The 19,936-nt window shown below is 30.4% G+C and overlaps 5 protein-coding genes and 1 long non-coding RNA gene across 10 annotated transcripts; 2 read left to right on the forward strand and 4 right to left on the reverse strand.

The window, feature by feature from the left end:
• Positions 1-256: 256 nt before the first annotated feature.
• LOC111428578 (uncharacterized) lies at positions 257-7,528 on the reverse strand. Of its 4 annotated transcripts, XM_023064159.2 has the most exons (8): positions 7,384-7,528; positions 5,689-6,204; positions 5,544-5,594; positions 4,062-4,173; positions 3,747-4,006; positions 1,881-1,922; positions 1,331-1,580; positions 257-1,021 (listed from the first exon to the last, which is right to left on the reverse strand). In XM_023064159.2, the coding sequence occupies exons 2-8, from the start codon at positions 6,200-6,202 to the stop codon at positions 421-423; spliced, it is 1,830 nt and encodes a 609-aa protein (XP_022919927.1). In that variant the 5' UTR covers positions 6,203-6,204; positions 7,384-7,528; the 3' UTR covers positions 257-420. The 4 variants fall into 4 exon arrangements, with proteins under 4 accessions (XP_022919927.1, XP_022919929.1, XP_022919928.1 ...); XM_023064161.2 differs by lacking the exon at positions 5,544-5,594; XM_023064160.2 differs by lacking the exon at positions 1,881-1,922.
• Positions 2,333-3,726, forward strand: LOC111428580 (protein SHQ1 homolog). The gene has a single exon (XM_023064163.2). It carries the CDS (start codon positions 2,397-2,399, stop codon positions 3,690-3,692), a length of 1,296 nt encoding a protein of 431 aa, XP_022919931.2. The 5' UTR covers positions 2,333-2,396; the 3' UTR covers positions 3,693-3,726.
• A 785-nt stretch (positions 7,529-8,313) lies between the features above and the next one.
• LOC111428582 (Peritrophin A) lies at positions 8,314-10,573 on the reverse strand. Its single transcript, XM_023064166.2, has 4 exons — positions 10,412-10,573; positions 9,067-9,288; positions 8,816-9,010; positions 8,314-8,763 (listed from the first exon to the last, which is right to left on the reverse strand). Exons 1-4 carry the CDS (start codon positions 10,452-10,454, stop codon positions 8,543-8,545), a joined length of 681 nt encoding a protein of 226 aa, XP_022919934.2. The 5' UTR covers positions 10,455-10,573; the 3' UTR covers positions 8,314-8,542.
• Positions 10,574-11,184: 611 nt separating this feature from the next.
• On the reverse strand, positions 11,185-13,537 carry LOC111428581 (protein obstructor-E-like). The gene is made up of 5 exons (XM_023064164.2): positions 13,247-13,537; positions 12,489-12,695; positions 11,669-11,875; positions 11,398-11,611; positions 11,185-11,346 (listed from the first exon to the last, which is right to left on the reverse strand). Exons 1-5 carry the CDS (start codon positions 13,296-13,298, stop codon positions 11,316-11,318), a joined length of 711 nt encoding a protein of 236 aa, XP_022919932.2. The 5' UTR covers positions 13,299-13,537; the 3' UTR covers positions 11,185-11,315.
• A 518-nt stretch (positions 13,538-14,055) lies between these two features.
• LOC139431570 (uncharacterized) lies at positions 14,056-14,808 on the reverse strand. Its single transcript, XR_011641652.1, has 2 exons — positions 14,725-14,808; positions 14,056-14,525 (listed from the first exon to the last, which is right to left on the reverse strand). It is a non-coding gene; the product is annotated as an uncharacterized lncRNA (long non-coding RNA).
• Positions 14,809-14,971: 163 nt separating this feature from the next.
• LOC111428463 (26S proteasome non-ATPase regulatory subunit 2-like) lies at positions 14,972-19,533 on the forward strand. 2 transcript variants are annotated; one of them, XM_023063980.2, is made up of 7 exons: positions 14,972-15,051; positions 15,108-15,264; positions 15,319-15,375; positions 15,463-16,142; positions 17,073-17,559; positions 17,714-19,152; positions 19,250-19,533. In XM_023063980.2, the coding sequence occupies exons 2-6, from the start codon at positions 15,217-15,219 to the stop codon at positions 19,145-19,147; spliced, it is 2,706 nt and encodes a 901-aa protein (XP_022919748.2). In that variant the 5' UTR covers positions 14,972-15,051; positions 15,108-15,216; the 3' UTR covers positions 19,148-19,152; positions 19,250-19,533. The 2 variants fall into 2 exon arrangements, with proteins under 2 accessions (XP_022919748.2, XP_022919747.2); XM_023063979.2 differs by lacking the exon at positions 19,250-19,533 and having other exon boundaries at positions 17,714-19,209.
• Positions 19,534-19,936: the final 403 nt, after the last annotated feature.

Consider the following 19,936-nt stretch of genomic DNA (forward strand, 5'->3'; position numbering starts at 1 on the left):
TTATAAAAAAAAATCTTGGCCTACTTTGATTTTTAAAGTTAGAATCCTTCGAATAAATTGTTTATTTAAAATAGAAATTATTTAAAAAAATTGTTTTAAGGGAAAATACAAACGAAATCGATTTGTTAACATCAATATTTATTAATTCGTATTCATGATATACTTAATTTGTATTCATTTTATTCAAATAAATATAAAAAATTACAAATCAACAAAAAAATAAAACTTAGAGGGTACTTTAAAAGGAAACAAAATAAAATTTTACTCTTTTTAATATAATAAAATGGTTCAGTGACTAGCTTGAGATTACTTTGCACCTTAAAACAAAAATCTTATGAAAAATCTTTAAAATTAGGCTCTTAATCGATGTAAAAGCATTTATTTTAGGTCCCTAAAATTCGTATTTCTACTCAAGAATCTTTAAACGTTTGTAGGTGGTTCCATTCCACAAATTATCGCTTTCATGACACTCGCCGCTACCAAAGATCCATAAGGTTGCCATTCTTTACGTCTTGTACCATCTTTATAATCAGAAATACCTCGAATACAAATAAAACTATCTTTGCAATTACCCAAAACCGATTCAATTACTGTATCGAACTCTGAATCAAAAGCTAAAGCTCCGTATTGAGCTGCAAATTGTTGACGGAGTTGATCTGATTTTACAACTTGTCTTCCTGAAGCTATCGGAGCTAAATGAATACGAGGATTTTCTTTATTTAACGAATTATCTTGAGGAACTGGATGAGCAACTTCTATGATGTCTCGTTCGCCTATTGACATGTATAATTTATCTGTTTCTGCACTTGGTTTTTTAAAGTCTTGTTCAGATTGTGATAAAATATTTAAACCATTTTGAATGTATTTTAACCAAGGAGCTTCATTTTCCGCGTTTTGTATTGAAGATTTTAAATCGGAAGCAATTTTTTGTAAATTTGAATTTGCAGGTTTATATGGTTTTATTTCGAATTCGTACCCTTTTTCCGTTTGTTTAGCTGCGTCGCAGTAAACGTAAATGTACCTATTAAGTATAAAATTGTAATTAGAAAAGATTAAATGAAATTATTTAAACATAACCTTTAAATTGACAAAGTTGACATTAATTAATTAAATAATTTTCTAATTTTCTCATGTTTTTGTATTTAGGATATTTTTAATTTAAGAAAGTTGACATAATTGATTAATAAGTTATTAATTATTAAAATTAATTAATTGTTCCAAATTAATTTGAGACTTAACCTCAGAAAGAAATGTCATCCTTGTCAACAATCAATGTACTATTTAGTTTTTCAATTTTAGCATAAATGAAGCAAAACTGTTTTTAACGTACTTATCTTTAGTTGGACAAGAAATAACAGCATCTCCAAGTTTAACATGCTTATTATAATCCGTATAATGAGGAACTCCGCCTCCAACACCAACTAAAAATACGTAATCCACCTTTTGGAAGGTTCCTAAAAGTCTAGTTGTGGTATTTCCAGCTGCAGTCATAGCTTCCCTTGTGTGTCCAACAGTAGGAAGTTTTGTGCAAACAATACGATGAGCTCCAATGTTCCCCAAAGTGTAAACATTAGATTCACCTAGGTTACAAAGAAACGATTGATTAATCCTAAATCTATTTGTCCCTTATTGAATAAAGTAAATGTATAAAAGCAAACAGAAAAGATGGAAAAAGCAGAAAACGTAACAAAAACCTTCTAAGTCTAAAAATGGGTATAAAACATTTAAAAAGATAAAAAAAAACAATAAACAGTGATACGATGTGCTTTTACATAAAAAATGTTGTTTAAAGAGTTAAAAGGTAGACAAACAAGGCGTGATTGAGTGAATTGGGACACCACCTAAGCGCAAAGATGCACTTTTCCACACGGTTTTCTTACCAAATCGAGGTTTAGGGGCTTCTCCCGTTGGACTGGTCGGACCTACCGCATATTAATACTAATTTTTAATCATTTTTGCTATTTACAATCTCCTAATTATTAGCCTTTATGGTTGTTGATTAAAAAGCTTCGATTTTAAGTTTTAAATTTTTAACAAAATTGATTATGAATTAATTATGCAAATTATATTTATAACAAATAATTAAGTTATTATTAAAATAAAATAAATTTATTAAATAATAGGGATTAAATTAATCCGAATTAATCCATCTCCATCTTGCTTTTAAAATCAATTATGTATTTTTAAATTTAAAAAACAAATTAATTTAATATCAATTTAATTAGTAATAATATTAAATACTATTTAATTAGTTAACTAATAAATAATTTTGTTAAAATTAATAAATTTATTCATTCTAAAGTTGGTATGAGTCATTTCATGACACCCATCTTGTTTAAAGTCTATTCATAACCTCAAAAAGTCAAAAACACGCCAAAACAACAAACATAAAAATCATGATAATTCCGCGTTTTCACTTAACGCAAACCGATCGTACTGTAACAATAACAATAAAAGCACCCTTTTGTAACTTGGACGAATTAGATACAAGCTGTGACGATAACGTTTTTCTATTCCATTGCTCTCCATATCATCTCCGGTTAAAACTCCCCGGAAACATCGTTGAAAACGCCGAATCTAAAGTAAGTTTTAACGCGGATACAAGTGAATTTATTCTGATTTATGGTAAAGAGAATGTTGGTGAAGACTTTCCAAACTTGGAGTTGATTACTTCATTGTTACAATCGAAAGTTGAGGTTAACGAAGGTGGAAGGAAAATCGAGATAATTGGTGATGAAAATGGGGAGAAAAATGCTGAAAATTGGGGTGGTGATAAAGTGGAGTATGGGTTTGGATTAAGAGGTGGATATGATTTTAGAAATCTTCATAATGAGTTTGATATTTTTAAAATAAACCCGCACGAAGTGAAATTTGAAGATCGGAGAATTTTGAGGATGCGGAAGGAACAAGAAGATTTTAATTTTGAACATTACGCGGCTGATTTAATGGATGATGCGGAAATTAGGGAAGTTTGTAAATTAAAATGTCCGTGGGATGATTTAAAGGAGTCGGAAATTAAATTTAGTGACGAAGAATTGGATTTTATGAAAGATTTGTTAAACATAGAATTTAATTTAAGTGATCAACAAATTGTTTATTGTAGAAATAGTTTAATAGATATCTTATTTGCTTATTGTTATGATGCTCGAACGACAGGTTTTGAAAAAACCTGCGAATCTCATTGGACAATAATTAATGTTAGTTGTTCATTAAGTTGGTTCGATAGTTTTTTAAGTCCAAAAGATGCGTTAGTTTCCGCATTCCGGCGATCATTAATTTACCCAATCTATAGATCCTTTTTTTTATGTGAACAAATCCTTGTGGATTTAAAAAAATTGTTGAGTTTAGGCGAAAAATTCATTATAAAATGTTTAATTTCGATTTATAATGTTTTTTTGCATGACGATTCTGGTGGTTATATTTTAAACAATTTATTTATTAAGGATTATATTGTTTATATTTCGAAATGGAATCAAAACGAATGGGAAAAAATCGTTGTTGAGGTCCAAAATTTAACGATAAACCGATCAGATTTAGGTATGAATTTAATTGAATTGGAAGGAAGTTGTTTAAATAATCTGGAAGAGTCGTTTAAAAACATTAAAATTAACGAATATGATTCTGATGATGATTCGAGTAGCGATTCTTCAGAAGATTCATCTTTAAGTGAAGATGAATTGAGTGAATCTTAATTGGTTTGTGTTGAAATAAAATTTTTTATGTGAATTTTGTTTTTTAAAACTCACCTACTGTTGTGTATCTCACAAATGTTTCCTTATTTTCAATCATCGCATCAACAGCTAATTTCTCACAATATTGAGCTGTGATTATAGCAATTGTTGGTTGTTTCGCACTAACCATCGTTGGCATTTGCTTAACAACTGTTACTTGAACATCCATCGATTGTTGACGAGTAAAAGCACCATGATCCATGGCTTTAACAAGTCCTTTTGATTGCAATTCAGCCAAATGATGTGATACTTCCTCTTCATCCCAATTATTATCTCTTAAAAATTTAAAAGAATATAATATAATTTAAAAATGAATTGTTGTAAAATTACTTTGAGATATCTTGAATTGTTATTGGATTTGGGTAAGCCGATTCGATGAGTTCTAAAACTTTCTCTTTTGATAGTAAAACAACGTTTCCTAAAGAATTTTCATCTGCTGAAACTAAAAATTTAACTAAATTAGATTAATATTTTTATTGAAATGTTACATAAATAAATCATGCGTTTTTCCCATAAAATAAGAAAAAAATTGATTTGGTGAAAAATGATTGCTTAATTAATTTTTGCTACGAAAATTGTGCTTATCCCAAGATTAGTGAGTGTTAATTAATTTTTTTAATGATCCCAAAGGTACAAACACCAACTAAAAAGGCTACAAAGTGTTAATAAAAGGAAAAAATACACGTCGTTAGCACGAAAAATATAAGGTGTGGAAAATGATTGAATTAATTTAAGATGCGAATAAAAATTAAATCAGTTAAGAAGTCTGGAGATTAAAACAACATTTTGGTTTTTATGTTTTTTGTAATCTTTTTATAACATGAATTTAGAGTTTGCATTTGTGTGCTTGGGAGAAATGTTTTCAAAGAGTACATCAAACTGCAAGTTATTATGAAGACTAAAATGCCACAAAAGCCATGATGAACGTGATGGTAAGAAGGATTTACCAATTCTGATAAAAATCTTAATAAAAATCTCATAAAGGAATAAAGAAAAGTAACCAATTTCAAACTGCAAGAACTTTTGAACGAATTGTTTCATTTGAATAAATTTTTTTTATTTGAAAGGTCTGCCCTTTGCCACTATTTCTGTAGGTGCCTCCCCATTTTGGAGCTCTTCAATTTCAGTAATAGTGAATAACGCTAATGCGTGTTTTCTTCCTACACTTTGAAGCTTGCTGTGGGGTGCTCCGACAAAAGAAATGAATTTTAAACATAAGGAAACTTGGACAATGTTAGGCAGGAGTAGTAAAGCTCTTATAGAGGAGATAATAATAATAACAAAAAATAGACGAAGAAAGAATACCAAAGAGAAGGCAACCAAAAGGAAGAAGAAGGGGGGTAGACTTGCTATTTTGATTATGACCTAACGATAAGCTTCTTATACCATGATAACTAAAGTTAAGAAACCTTGTGTTAATAAAAAGTGTGATTGAAATTTTATATCAACCTGAAGCTTCCCATAAGAAAATTTCTCCACTAGTTTTCTATATAAGAGAGGGTTAAGGAATAATATCCTTTTCCTACACTTAATTATATGATCAGATAACTGTAGAGGTCCAAATAAAAACTCTGCTTTCTTGTTGATCAAAACGTTTTGTTGAGATATAATCAAAATATGAGCAAAAGAAATGTTTGAATGAATTTTTGATCATTGAAATTAAATACTTTCAATCAACACAGTTTAATTTTTTATTCGCGTCCAATATCAAATCAATCATTTCACCCCACCTCATAAAAAATTATTTAAATTATTTCAAGTGTTATTTACTACAACTTTATTTTTTTAATTTCTTTTTAATTAGAACCAAACCTGAAGAAGATAGGACGGTAGAAAGTTGTATATGAAGATAACCCGGTTTTGCTACAAAGAAAATTAAGAAGAATTCGAAGAAAAAAATTATCAGTGAGTTATTTTTTTAAATTTTAATATAATATGGGAAGAAAAATAAACTTACGTGGTCGATTTGGAACTGAGGCTTCTTCAAGCTGTTTCAACTCCACCTCCAATTTACTGATAGTCAAATAATCTTTTTGCATCAACTTCATGATCTTTTTAATAAATCCAACGTAATCTCGAGGAAATTCTTGAGGGCTAACCAATTCTTTAAAAAAATCTTGAGCAACACTCGCCGTATCAGAATCGTTTTCATTGATATTTCCATTTAAATTGACGCCATTCATGTTTTCGTTTAAAATATTTCTAAACCAAAATCGTAAAGTTCGAGATTCTTGGGTGTGTTTACCAGTTTGGGCGCTTACTAAATAAACGCAAAAAACCAAAGAAAGTTTTGGTGGAATTGAGTTAGAATCGTTTGAAACTTCTTTATTAATAACAATTCCTGTATGTTCACCACCGGCTACATGCATCTGATTAGTTTTTGTGATTTTTTTACGTTCAATTATTAAAGTGGTCGAGTTCGACGTTTTTCCTTTTGGTGTCATCACAACTTGTTCTTCAATTTCAGCCATTTCTGTTAATAAAAAGATTTATTATAAACTAGATCATGAACTAATTAATACAAAACTAGTTCAATGTCGAATAGGTGTTTAAAATACAGTTAGAAATGATCTCATTCGTCGTGACGTCGATTTTAATGAGTTTGATCTCGTCACGATGAGTGACGTCATTCTTCTCATAAAAATTCTAAGAAATCTTTTTTGTTGCAGACGAAACGAACTGGCTCCAGATGTAAATATAAACCGGGGGAATTCAAAAACATCCAAAAGAAAAGTTTTGAGTTGGACTCTCAAAATAACATTTGCTACTCCGCAATTAAAAAGATTCGATTTTTCACTAAAAAAGGTTAGAGACCTAGAAAGACCTAGATTTGAGAGAAGGGTGGGTGTGACCCGATTTTGTATGAAACAGGAAGCAATTAACGATTACCATACAATAGATGATGGAAAATGATCGATGGTTTGTGAAAATCTTTTTTTTATTGGGAATATAGCGGAAATTGCAATTAAGGATAAATTGGTACTAATAAAATAAAATAAGAATATATATTTAAGCTCATTTAACGAATTAAATTAAATTAAATCCAATAAGAAGCAGTTGAAAGAAACATTACATTATTTTGAACATAATTAGATTTGCATAAATAATTCTTAGTTTGAGTCATGAAGTTATTGCGTCATTTCTGATTAACAATTTTATACAAAACAAATTTTTATCTGGAGTGAAAGGATTTTAGAAAACTTGATGATGGATTTACGTTTTATTGAGAAGAGAAATCGTATCAAAGATGATTTTCTATAAATAGTTCTTGTGGCTGTAAACAATTAAGCATTTTACATTTTTTATAACCGATTATCAACGGATTATAAATTATAAAAATAAATTTCTCAAGATAATGAGTAAATGATGAATTAATTAAAAAGTATTACATAATAATTATATTTAAAAAATAATTAACCACAACAAAAATAGCATCAACAACTATTTTACAACGTTATTGATAAAACTTTCAGAGTTTTACGATAATTACTTGACCTTATTTATTTTTATTATTATCAATAAATAACCGCAACATTCCAAGTAAATCTACAAATATTGAAATTAATATAAAATTGTTTAATACATATTTTTTATCAACACACAGTACTTATTTAGGTTATGTTTTTATAATCTATTTAGAACGATTACAAACCTCTTTAAATCTTCGCTTTTAGAACAAGAAAATTCGTTAAACTCGTCACTGAACCTCGATAAAAAAATGATGCAAACCAACAACACCAAGCATTCATTTGCGACTGAACCACAACGACCACAACTGAAGAGAAGATTGCTGTTATGAAAAGCTGACGTTTTGAATGGATGCACAACGCCCCACTCTAGGTTTATGTTGAGTTTTTTTGTACCTATTCAGCGTTTTCTATGTATCATCAGGATGGAAAAAGGAACCTTATATGCAATGTTTATCACACAAACTCCTAAACAAAGCGAAATGGCAAAGAAAAAAATTAACATTAATTTTAATTGTTCAAAAACCTTTTTGTTTATTCCTAAGAAAACGTTAAAGTAATAAGATAGTTTGCAGTCAATAATTATAATAAATAAAGCTGAGTTAAAATAAAATTATTTTGTAGATAAGCCAACTCATGAAGAGATCTGTAAATATTATAGAAATCTGTAATCTAAACCAATTTGAACCTTATTTTTATTAATTTTAAACATTTTCAGTTATTAACAAGAGAAAAATACAAATATGATACAAAAAGATAACAATTCTGGAATGCTGATCACTATGATCCTGCTTTTCATAGCTTGAAACGATGGAAATGAACTTTCCAAGAAGAGCATACAAAGTATCAAAACTGGAACATATCCCAAGTGAAGAAATTAGACAAGGAAGCTAATTTTGTCTTCTGCTAGTAGTATCTAGTCTTCTCAAATCAATATTTAGTCTTCGGCAAGCATAATCTTGTCTTCTGATAGCTTTTGGATATGTACCTTAACATAAAAGAAAAAGAGGTGAACCAAATACATCCTGGAATCAAGGGATTATTCAGACTATGACTAATCGAGGTTATTAGCCGTTGTGGGAAGTATCCACAATTTGATTTATATAATACACAAATCAATTCGAACCTTATTTTTATTGATTTCAACCATTTACAATTATTTACAAAAAAAAAAATACAAATATGATACAAATACATAAACAATTCCGACAAACAATATCAATAAAAAAATGGCAAAACTATTTCGGCAAAATTCAACTTAAAATTTGCGAAAAAATTTTTAATTTTAATTTTTTTTTATTTAAACCAAGATTTCTTTATAATTTCTTTTCAAATTTCGAGTAATTAACGTCCTCCACAGTGAGCCACCAAATCGTCATCTTCGCAAGTTAAAGTAGCCGGATCGAAAGCTTTTCCTTTACCGCAAGCGATCAAACGAGGATGTCCATTAACACAAGTAATCAAACGATTGCAATCTCCCGGTACTGCAAATCTTGGGTAAGGCCAAAATTTCGCTGCTACACTGTTGTTGGGGATTTTCGTTGGACATTTAAAACCAATAACGGCTTAAAATATAAAGAAATCAGTACAAAAACATCAAAGAATATTAAAAATTACCTTCTGGATTACACTGTTCAAGAAGTAAATCGGGCCAATTACATCCATGAATTTTCTCGTCGTAAACTAATCCTGGTTCGCATTCTTGGGGAATTGGATCACCAAAGGTGCATTTAATGTAATGGGTTGAACATTCGGCGGAATATGGGTATAAACCAAATTGATATTCACATCCATGACTACTTATTGGGGTTACTAAAATTTGGTTTAATCAAAAAATTTATTTAAAAAAATTAAATAATCTTTTTTACAGTCCGCTTTACGATGTCCACAGTCAACAGCCCAGTGATAATTACAATGGTGATGAACTGCTCCTTTACCATCGAACAACAATCCATTTTCGCAATGTTCAACCGTTAAGGTCCCGTTGGTACACAAGAAGAATAAGTTACAAGATTCTGGATGGGCGTAAGCTTGAACTCCGTGTTGTTCAGGACAACTTGGTGCATCTTGTACCAAAACACCAGCTTGTGCTAATTAATAATAAAATTAATTAAATATAATATACAAGAAGTATTAAGTAATTTCTTGACAACGTTAATTATTTATTGATTGTTGGTAACGGAATTACTTGTACCAATTACCGATTTAGTTGGGTGGGAATGGAAACGCAGCATATAACTGGAAACGATGGAAATTAACTTTTCCAGAAGAGTATGTAAGGTATCAAGATTGCATAAAAGAAGAAGAGGTAGACGAAATAAATCCTGGAATCAAGGGATCAGGCAAACTATGACTAATCAAGTTTGTGGGAAGTATCAATACAAAATTTGGTACAACTTAGGTAACATTTATTTGTTTCAGATTGAACACCATCTCTACTATTTCAATACGACTCGAATGGATACTTGACAGATCTCTTTTTCAAGATATACTGAGAGTACTTGGCCTGAATTAATCAGTAGACATTCCAAATCCAAATATTAACACGTTCAATTTAATAACACCAATTTTAAGTCATTGAGAGTATTTTGAGTAAATAAGAATTATTTGAAGAGTTAATCTTGGTATTATTGGTGAGTATAAATCAAATTGCACTAATTTTAGTATCCAACGCATCGACAATTAGTTAAAAATTATTGAATTTAAACAAATTTATAAAACAAAGCATTAAGATTTAGATCTTAAACCTATTTTCAAGGTTTCAAACTCGTTATTACTAGTAATCGACAACTTTCAATATCATGTTACCCGATATGCAATGAGGCGAGGAAAGATTTTCTTCGCACAAAAATAACTTCCAAGACAATTTTACGACACTTTCTAAGATTGACTTAAAAATTGATTACGATTAGCACAATAGAAAAAAGAATTACCTTACTTAAGCATTTAGAACGAGTTTCATGCAACCAAAACGACTTTCGATTCGAATACGTTTTTTTAAAACTTCGTTGGACCGCACATATGGAACGATTACTTCTTATTTAACGTTTAAAAAGACAAGACGTAGTAGAAAAAAAAAGTTTAAATACCGTACGTTCACCTTATAACACAGTTACATGTGAAAATGTAAAAATTGTGTTTAACCAATTTTTTTTTAATTATCTTTTTGGAGTTATTTTATTTCTAAGTATTTTTTGATTTATTTTTTCTTACCTATTGACAACACGAGGAAAAACACAAAACTCGAGGTTATCATTGTGTTGGTCTTACTTCCAGACTGAACGATGTCGACCCACAACGCAAGACTTTCTACACAGAAGTGTGTTCTACTGTTTACCCTTCACCGTGTTTCTCATAGTTCGTGGCTTTAACTCCAAAAATTTTATCATAGGTGTGGTCTTTTGCAAAAAATTCCTCCTTCAATTATGTTGTGTAATTTTAATTGTTTTTGATCTCCTTTTTCTCATAAAATGATGTAATATATCATTAAGAAATATCCTTGATGGGAATAATCGATAAAAAAATAATTTTTTGGTTTCATAACGAGAATTATTTAAGAATCGATTTCATGGCTCATTATTTGTGATAATTTCTTGTTATTTTCATATTAAGGTGTTTATTTGGCTGCCTAACTTTAAAAAAATCTGCATAAACTTGTTCAAATAATTTCTACACGTGTCATCAAAGAGAAAATGTTTCTTCTTTTCGATTTGTAGTGGGTGAAGATTTTTTAATGGATTAGAAAGTTTATCTGTCGATTTGAATGAAATCGTTTTTGCGGGATACAAAAAATTTCTCTTTGTTCTTGTATTAGATTTAATTCTAGATAAGGTAACAAAGGTAAATTACACATTTTGCGTTTTCTGTGTGTGCTAAATTATGTCACACACTTCGTTTAATACTTTCACTGCTCCAGATTTGGTTGTAATATTGCAGAAATCCATTGTATAAGAATACGATTGGGTTCTAATTTTTTTTTGATCTAGTTTAGAAATCAAAATCTTATTTATTAAATCTTATTAAAATACAAAGTTAATTTTCCATATAAAACTTAAAATTATCCATCGAATATATAAATATTTTAAATTATGGCTTTACCTTAATTTACCTTACAACCTTAATTTTTCTTTCCTTTGTAATAATTTTCACTAAAAAGAAAAAAAAATTATTTATTAAACAAATTAAGCAAATAATTTTACCATCCAGGGACATTTTCTGGTTCATCACAAGTATATCTCTCCTCATTATAAACTTTCCCCCCGGAACAAGACCCTCTTTGGGGCATTAACCCATTTCGGCAAATATAAAATTTCTGGCAATCGTCTGGATGTGGAAAAGTGGGATGTGGAAGTTTTCTTCCATCTGGGCCTTGAATTTCCTCATCTGGGCAAGTAAACCCATCATCTAAGGAATCTGCAAAAACAAAATCAATTTTAAAAGAATTTCGTCTTCACTTAAAGCTAATTTAACCTTTCTTTGATTTACTACAATCTTTTCTATTCGTATCGGATAACCAAGCACAAGTACTTGCTATATCGTCATAAATCAGCCCAGGGGGGCAGGTTAATTCCACTGGAGTTCCTTCTACACAGTTGAAGAATTTGTTGCAAGCTAATGGATCCGTGTGACGATAATAACCGTTCGCTCTTGGACATCCTTTACTTGATTTGGCCTCTTCTGCAAAAATTTGTAAGGTTTGAAAATATAATAAAGTAAAATGAGAAAATTTTTATATAAAAAGGAGGTTTAAGTTTCTAAAGGTTCATGCTTTTCATTAATATAATACACTTAAGTACACTTAAAGGTAATTCGAATCAGATAAAAAATACTGGATGAAAGAAATTAGGAAAACGATTCTGTATCAAGTTATATGAATAATATCATCTGAAAGACTTTCGCAATCAGTATATAGTCTCCCGCCAACAATATCTACTCTTCTGTCAGCAATATCTAGTCTTTTACCATCAATATCTAGTCTTTGCCACCAATATGTAGTCTTCTGTCATCAATATCCAGTCTTTTGCAAACAACATTTAGTCTTTTGCAAGCATAATCTTGTCTTCTCATAGTAGTATCCAATCCTGACTCCTTTTCTTGCATTTATCTAATCAGCCGTATCTAGTTTTTTGTCTATAATGAAATTTAAGTGAAATACCTAAGTAACTTGTTACTGTTTTCAATTTAATACCTAAATGAGGCGTATTTTGAAACAACTTAATTAGTGAAAGGGAGGCTATGGCAGGTTTTGAAAAGGTTTCAAAGAGAAGAAGAGGAAAAACTTTTAGCTTACGTAACGCTGTACGATCTCCACAATCAATATTAGCAGGAATATCACATCGTTCTTTATTCGGATCACTATCATCAAATACTAAACCATCGGGACAAAGCTTCACTTCTGCAATTCCTTTCGAACAAATGTAATAAAGGTCGCATTGAAAGGGATCAGGAAAATATCCGGTTCGATCTGGACAATTATTACTATTTTGGCCGTTGATTCCTGCAAATTAACAAAAAAAAGTAACTTTATATTGACGCATTCCAAAGGAAGCATAACTTTTTAAGAAAGTTTCTAGTAAAAATCGTTTTTATTACATAACACCTTAAAAGTAAAAGTTTTAAAATGTGAACAAAAAATTATATAAGAAAATAACCTTAATTAAGGTCAAGATTTCTTTAAAACTTAATACATTTTGAAGTAATTTTTGTTGGTTTTTATCAGTTGTCGGTTGCAACATTTTAACATTATTCATGAAGAAACCGAGAAAGCACGAAATTGTTCTTTGCAATTTTGCAATCTCAATAAGAAGAAATGTCATGCTGAATGCGACCTCTTCGATTCCTCCATCTAGCTACGCTTAAAACTCTAGGTGGGTTAAGAATCTTCATTTACCTTTCTAATTCTTTGGATAACAAAAAAAGAAAACATTTTAACACGAATTACAGGAAGATATCGAAGCGATAATAATTAACGATAATTAAAAACAAAAGTTACAAGATGTAAAAAATAATTTTTTGAAATTGATTAATATAAATTGAATAATCACTTACCGTTTAAAGAAAAAATTATAAAAAACACCATAGATATTACTTCAACAGACATTTTAATTCAAAATTTGTAATGAAATTGTTTTATAATTATTTTCTTTTTAATAGTTTTCTTAAGAAGTGCACGTGTTGACCACAAAACGTGATTTAAACTTGGTTCGGATTTCGCACGAATGTCTTTCTGCACAGCTCTCGGTTTCTCTGCACACCTTTCCTTTGACAATTTCACTCTTTGGTTGGGTTGAACCATAAACTTAAGCAAAAGCAAACCTCGTTCAATATCCTTTAAACCACTCTTATTAAGGAGAACTCGAGGTCGGACCTGTTTTCCAATATTTTTTTAATTTAATATCGACTTCGAAATTCTTGAGGTTCTTTTTATTATCATAAATTTACATTTTAATTTGTTGCATTGAGATTTATATTCGGAATATTAATATAACTTTTTTTTTGAATGGTTTGAAATCAAAAGTTTAAATTTCATCATTTTAATTAAATTATTTTATAATGGTTCTGTTGAAAATTCTTTTTAAAAAAGGGACCTTGACAGAATTCTTTTGTGTGCGCCAATTTTAAGACAGTATTTATACGATTATTTATTATTTTAATTTAATTAAGACATTTGTGTAGCAGAAGGAGCATTGGATCTTGTATATTTTAGGTTTCATTGGCAATACATTGTTTCAACACATTTTGGGTACTCAAAGAGTCATAGCACCTAAATTTGCTCAACCCAATTGTTGCAAACTTAAAAAAAGAACAATATCACAACTATTTGCAATTTTGATAATAGAAATAAACGAGATTATAAGTAGATTAAAAATTTAATATATTGGTGTGCTAATGTTCAAAGAAAAAGACTCAGTACATAAAACCCTCGACTAGACCGTTAAGCCTTTCTTTTTTATCCTCTCATCCTGTTTCTGCCGTCGTCTAGGTACCATATGTTAGTATGGGCTGTACCATGGTTTTATATATTTTCTTATATATATACTTTATAGTGTCTCTTAAACAGTCTGCCACTTTGGTCGCTCTTGTAACTTGTACCGGTGTTTCCTTACATAGATCTAGATAGTTTGTAACTTCGTTAGATATATAACATGCATAACTTGTTCTATTATAGTCTTCAACTTGTAGTTTGCAGCAGGAACTTGTCATGTTTGGTTCTTTGGATATTACCATACATAATTTAGATTTATAACCATTAAAAAAATTACTCTTGAAGATATAAAAAACATAAAATCGTATAAGTTCGGATCAAGTTAACAGTATATCCTTATTCCTAAAATAAATGAAAAATTAGATACGACTTTAAATTATTTGTTTCATTTAAATTATTCCTGATTTATTGTTAAAAAATTATATCAAATTAATTTTGAGGTTATGTAAACAACAACAAAGGCAAACAAAGGAATGTGTCAAATCAAGAAATATTAAAGATTACGGTTAATTAATTACATTAAAGTAAAAATTAACAATACCATTTTATCCATTATTAAAATAACAAAAAAAGAAATTATTTACAAAATTCATGTTATAAGAGGATTTATTTTGACTCATTCACCATTCTACTTATAAAAAGAATCAAAAAAAAATTTCATAATTTATATTTTTGGTTAAAAGAAACTTACTATTCAATAAAGACATAATTATTAATAAAATATAAAAATTAATAATCTCTTAAAAACGTTAAAAAATAATCATAGATTGCGGTAACTTAATTTTTTTTCATGTTGGTAAACCTTTTATAACTAGAAAGTATCAAAAAAAAACATTTGCTCATTTCAAACATAGAATAAACTGTCAAAGTGAGTATTTTCAAAGACTTTAAATGAGAATATTTATCATTTCTTTCCTTTATAAGTGGATCTCATGAATACCCCAACGATTTAGTGAACCAAGTTTATTTGAAGTATTGTTTTTTTAATCTTGCAAATCATTCTTGGTGAAGTTTCATTTTCGACAAATTAATAATGGCTACTACAGCAACGATTGAGGTGGACACAAAATCTAAAGAAATGGTGAGTTTTAATTAATAAATAATTCTTTGTTAATTAACTTTGTAATAAATTTAGTCGGAAGAAGATCGGGAATTACAAGATGAATTGAAATTACTTGTGGATCGGATTTTGGTAAGTTTTAATGCGCATGCGCACAATCTCTCCTTACATACTTATCATTTTAAAACATAAAATAATACTTTTTATGATAAATCAAAGGGTTCCGATCCAAAATTGATTCCACCTTCTCTGGAAATGTTAAAATTTATGATAAGAACTTCAACTACGAGTATGACGTCCGTTCCGAAACCTTTAAAATATTTAGCTTCATATTACCACCAATTAATAGCTGGTTTTGAAAGAATGAAAGATGGCCCAGTTAAGAAACAATTAGCTGATATTATTTCCGTTTTATCAATGGGGCCAGTTTATCCCGAAAATCGTTTAAATAAACCCAACGATTGCTTAAAATATTGTTTATTGGGTACGATGAGTAACATTGGCGATTGGGGTCACGAGTATATAAGACAATTAGAAATTGAAATTGTCCCGGAGACATATTCATCACGAATGTTAGATGAAACAATCGAAAATTTAGTAAAGGACATCATTAAATTTAATTGTGAGCATCACGCGGAAATTCAAGCTTGCGATTTGTTAATGGAAATCGATAAATTAGAATATTTACCGCCGTTTATCGATAAAAGTATCTATGCGAGAGTTTGCCTTTATTTGAAATCTTGTGCGAAATATGTTGATGATATTGAATCGGAGAAAATATTGAGTTTGGTGGCCGATCAATATGTTCGATTCGAAGAATATACAAAGGCTTTAATTGTTGCTATTAATCTGAATGAAAAAACTTTGGCGAATGAGATTTTCCAAAAATGCAAAGATCCGTAAGTAAATTTTATTTCTTATTTTCATTAAAATGCTTTCCAAAAAGAAATATCTAATATATTTAATACTGATTTTAGAAGTAAAAGCCTTCATACTACATACAAAATAACGATTAAAATTATTTAATTTTTGTTTTAGAGAGGAAATTCGCAACATTTTGCAAAGAAATGTGTTCAGATTTGATTGGCAACAATAATTACTTTCTTTTTTAAATTTTTAATTTTGGCAAAACACTTCCTTTTCCATGAAGATAAGTTATCTTCTTGGGCAACTTCAATTTTTGTTTGTTTGTTGTACAGATGTTGAAATTGTTTATTAATTTAGATGCAGTCAAAGGATCATCTAATCAATCAAATGATCTAAATCAAAGGATTTAGATTGTTTGGATAGAAACTTGTAGGACTTAATAGATACATTAATTGTTAATAACGTATAAAATTCCTTAACTACTCAATATAAATTGCGAAGGTACAGTGTGTTAATTAATTATCGTACCCGACGTCATCATTGCAAGTATGCAACCAATATCACAGTATTGCATACTTGCAATGATGACGTAGGGTACTATAATTAATAAACACAGTGTATATTTTTAAGTGTTATGTTATTTTTAAGCGCATGAATAACAAAGACATGAATAAAGAATCAATTAAATCTGCTGTAAGCTTTAAATGACACTAACTATTTACAACCTCTTCTTAATGATTAATAAGATCTCTAATTTGAATAACAATTTTTATTAACAAATTTCTGCTTTAAATAAGACAACATTTTTTGTTAATTAAGCTAATGTTTTGTATATAACTCATTTATGTCTTGAAATGACTCTATAAATAATGTTTATTAAGACTCTAACTTCTTGATGAGTTTAATAAGTAGATCTAATTAAGTATGTTATAATAATAGGCAAATTTATTTTTTATTTTTAGTGTCGTATTAAAGCAACTAGCATTTATAGCTGCCCGCCAATTATTTTCAGTCGATCTATCAGATTTATCAAGTCCTGATAAAGACGACTTAACAAACATTTTAAATAACACCCATTTGAGCGCCCAATTCCAAAATTTAACGCGTGAATTGGACGTAATGGAACCAAAATCGCCGGAAGACGTTTACAAAACGTGGTTGGAACCGTCACCGTCCCCATTGCGCCCGTCCATTTTAACCGCATCGGCGGCGGCTGAAAATATTGATAGCGCGCGGCAAAATTTGGCTGCTTCCTTCGTTAACGGTTTCGTAAACGCCGGTTTTGGTGTTGACAAACTATTAACAACGGATGATGGTAATCGATGGATTTACCGCAACAAAGATCATGGTATGATGAGCGCCACCGCAGCTTTAGGTATGTTGTATCTTTGGGATGTTGACGGAGGATTAACACCGATCGACAAATATTTATACTCCAAAGATGATCAGGTGAGTTTTAATTTTTGTATTTGCGTTTAATTATACGCCTCATTGTCTATGTATTATACATATCTGGCTCTTATTACACATAATTTGTGAAACACTACTTTGTAGCAATCTAATAACAATATAAAATTTTATAACATAAACCTTTCTTTTTCAGATTAAAGCCGGGGCTTTGTTAGCTTTAGGTATCGTAAACTGTCGCGTGCACAACGATTGCGACCCAGCCTTAGCGTTATTAGCCGATTTTGCAAACGACACTAATCTCACTTTGCGAAGCGCCTCAATTTTCGGTTTAGGTCTCGCTTACACTTCCACGAATCGCGCTGACGTTCTTGCTTTACTCGTGCCTGCAATCGAAACTGCAAAAACCGCGGAGTCATTCGCCATCGCCTCACTTGCTTGCGGCTTAATCGCGATTGGTACTTGTAATCCGGAAATTGTTCAATCAATTTTAACAAAACTTGTTGATTGGCGCGATACTGATCAATTAAAAACCCCGCATAGTTTACTAGGGGTTTTAGGACTAGGAATGTGTTTTATGGGACGAAAAGATTGTATTGAAACGTCCGTTGAAGCTTTACAAGTATTCCCGGAACCGTTTTGTTCGGCCTCTAAAACAATTTTACATATGTGTTCTTACGCGGGAAGCGGAGACGTTTGTGTTATACAAGAATTTTTAAACAATTGCGGTGAAAAAATATGTAACAACGATCAATATTCGTCTAATGATAGTAATAAAGAAACAAAAGGAAAAGAGAAAAAGAAATCAAAACTCGAATTTGATCCTAGTATCGCCCAAGCAATTACGGTTTTAGGTATAGGAGCGGTCGCAATCGGAGATGATGTCGGTTCGGAAATGTGTCATCGCGTTCTTGGTAGTGTGGGTCGATATGGCGACCCTTCGGTGAGAAGAGTTGTGCCACTTTCGGTTGCTTTAAATTCAATTTCAAAACCGGATTTAAACGTAATCGATCTATTAACTAAATATTCACATGATTCCGATGATAAAATGGCTTGTAATGCTATATTCGCACTGGGAATTGTAGGCGCTGGAACTAATAACGCACGATTAGCTTCGAATTTGCGTCAATTAGCGGTTTATCATGCGAAAAATCCCTCGGAATTATTTATGGTGCGTATAGCCCAAGGCTTAACACATATGGGGAAGGGAACGATGACTTTAAGCCCGTGGCATACCGACCGTCAATTAGTTGATTTAGCTTCTTTGGCGGGTATTTTGATTCCGTTGGTCGCTCTAATCGATCCGCACGCGTTGATTTTGGGGCGAAATCATTTTTTGTTATATGCTTTGGCCATAGCTATTCAACCTAGGTGGTTGTTGACGCTTGATGAGAATTTACATGCGGTTTCCGTTCCGGTTCGAGTCGGCCAGGCCGTTGACGTTGTGGGAAAAGCAGGAAATCCCAAGACGATAGCTGGGATTCACACGCATTCAACCCCGGTTTTATTAGCAAGCGGCGAAAGAGCCGAATTGGCGACTTGCCAATTTGAACAGTTGTCACCGGTATTGGATGGGATTTGTATTTTGAAACGTAAAAGTGACGATGCTGATTCTATAGTTACTTGTTAAAAAATGTAAATGTATATTTTATGTAGTTCTTTTGTGAGCGATAAAGTTTTTTTGCAAAATAAGTCTTTATTTATGTATTTCTTATTTTTGCTTTATTTTTAGGTATGGTAACCTAAAGTATTTTCTCTTTTTAGTAGAATGGTGGCACAAATTGTATGATATGTAATTTTTTACGTATAAAGTTACTTTTTTAATTTTTTACACTACACATTCTCGTTGGTTCTCATAACCTGTTCTAACTAAAGCACACTCCTAATAAGTTTTTTTTGTTATTTAACTGCACTCGACATGAAAAATTAATAAGTTCTGTTATTCTGCTCTGAACATTTATTTTTTTACATGTTAATTCTTTGAAGAGGGAGAGCAGTTGTTAAAATATAAACGTAATAATTAATTTTGTAGAATTACAGGTATACTAAGTCGATATTTGCATTTTCTAGGTAGAATTATTTATTGCGGTTACATCCAAACTAAGAGATCGTCGTTTAATTTCAAGAATGAAGAACAACTTCTAAAGTTTTGTAGTGAAACTTACTTAATTCAATGAGATGAATAATTGTGCTAGCAGGTAAAGTCGATTTCACTTTTTGTCACCTTTAATTCATACAAGTACTATATTTTACAGATTTGGATCTAATTCAATACTCTACCCAAAGGATGGTTTGAGTTTTTTTAGTTGAATTGTAGTTCAATTATAAAACTTTCCTAGCATATGGTGAGAATATCTTCGTTATTAATTAAATTCATTTACAAAATAATGCTAGTCACCAATTAACGGAAATGAATTTA

The sequence above is a fragment of the Onthophagus taurus genome, chromosome 10 (genome assembly GCF_036711975.1).
Source record: "Onthophagus taurus isolate NC chromosome 10, IU_Otau_3.0, whole genome shotgun sequence".
Lineage (NCBI taxonomy): Eukaryota > Metazoa > Arthropoda > Insecta > Coleoptera > Scarabaeidae > Onthophagus > Onthophagus taurus.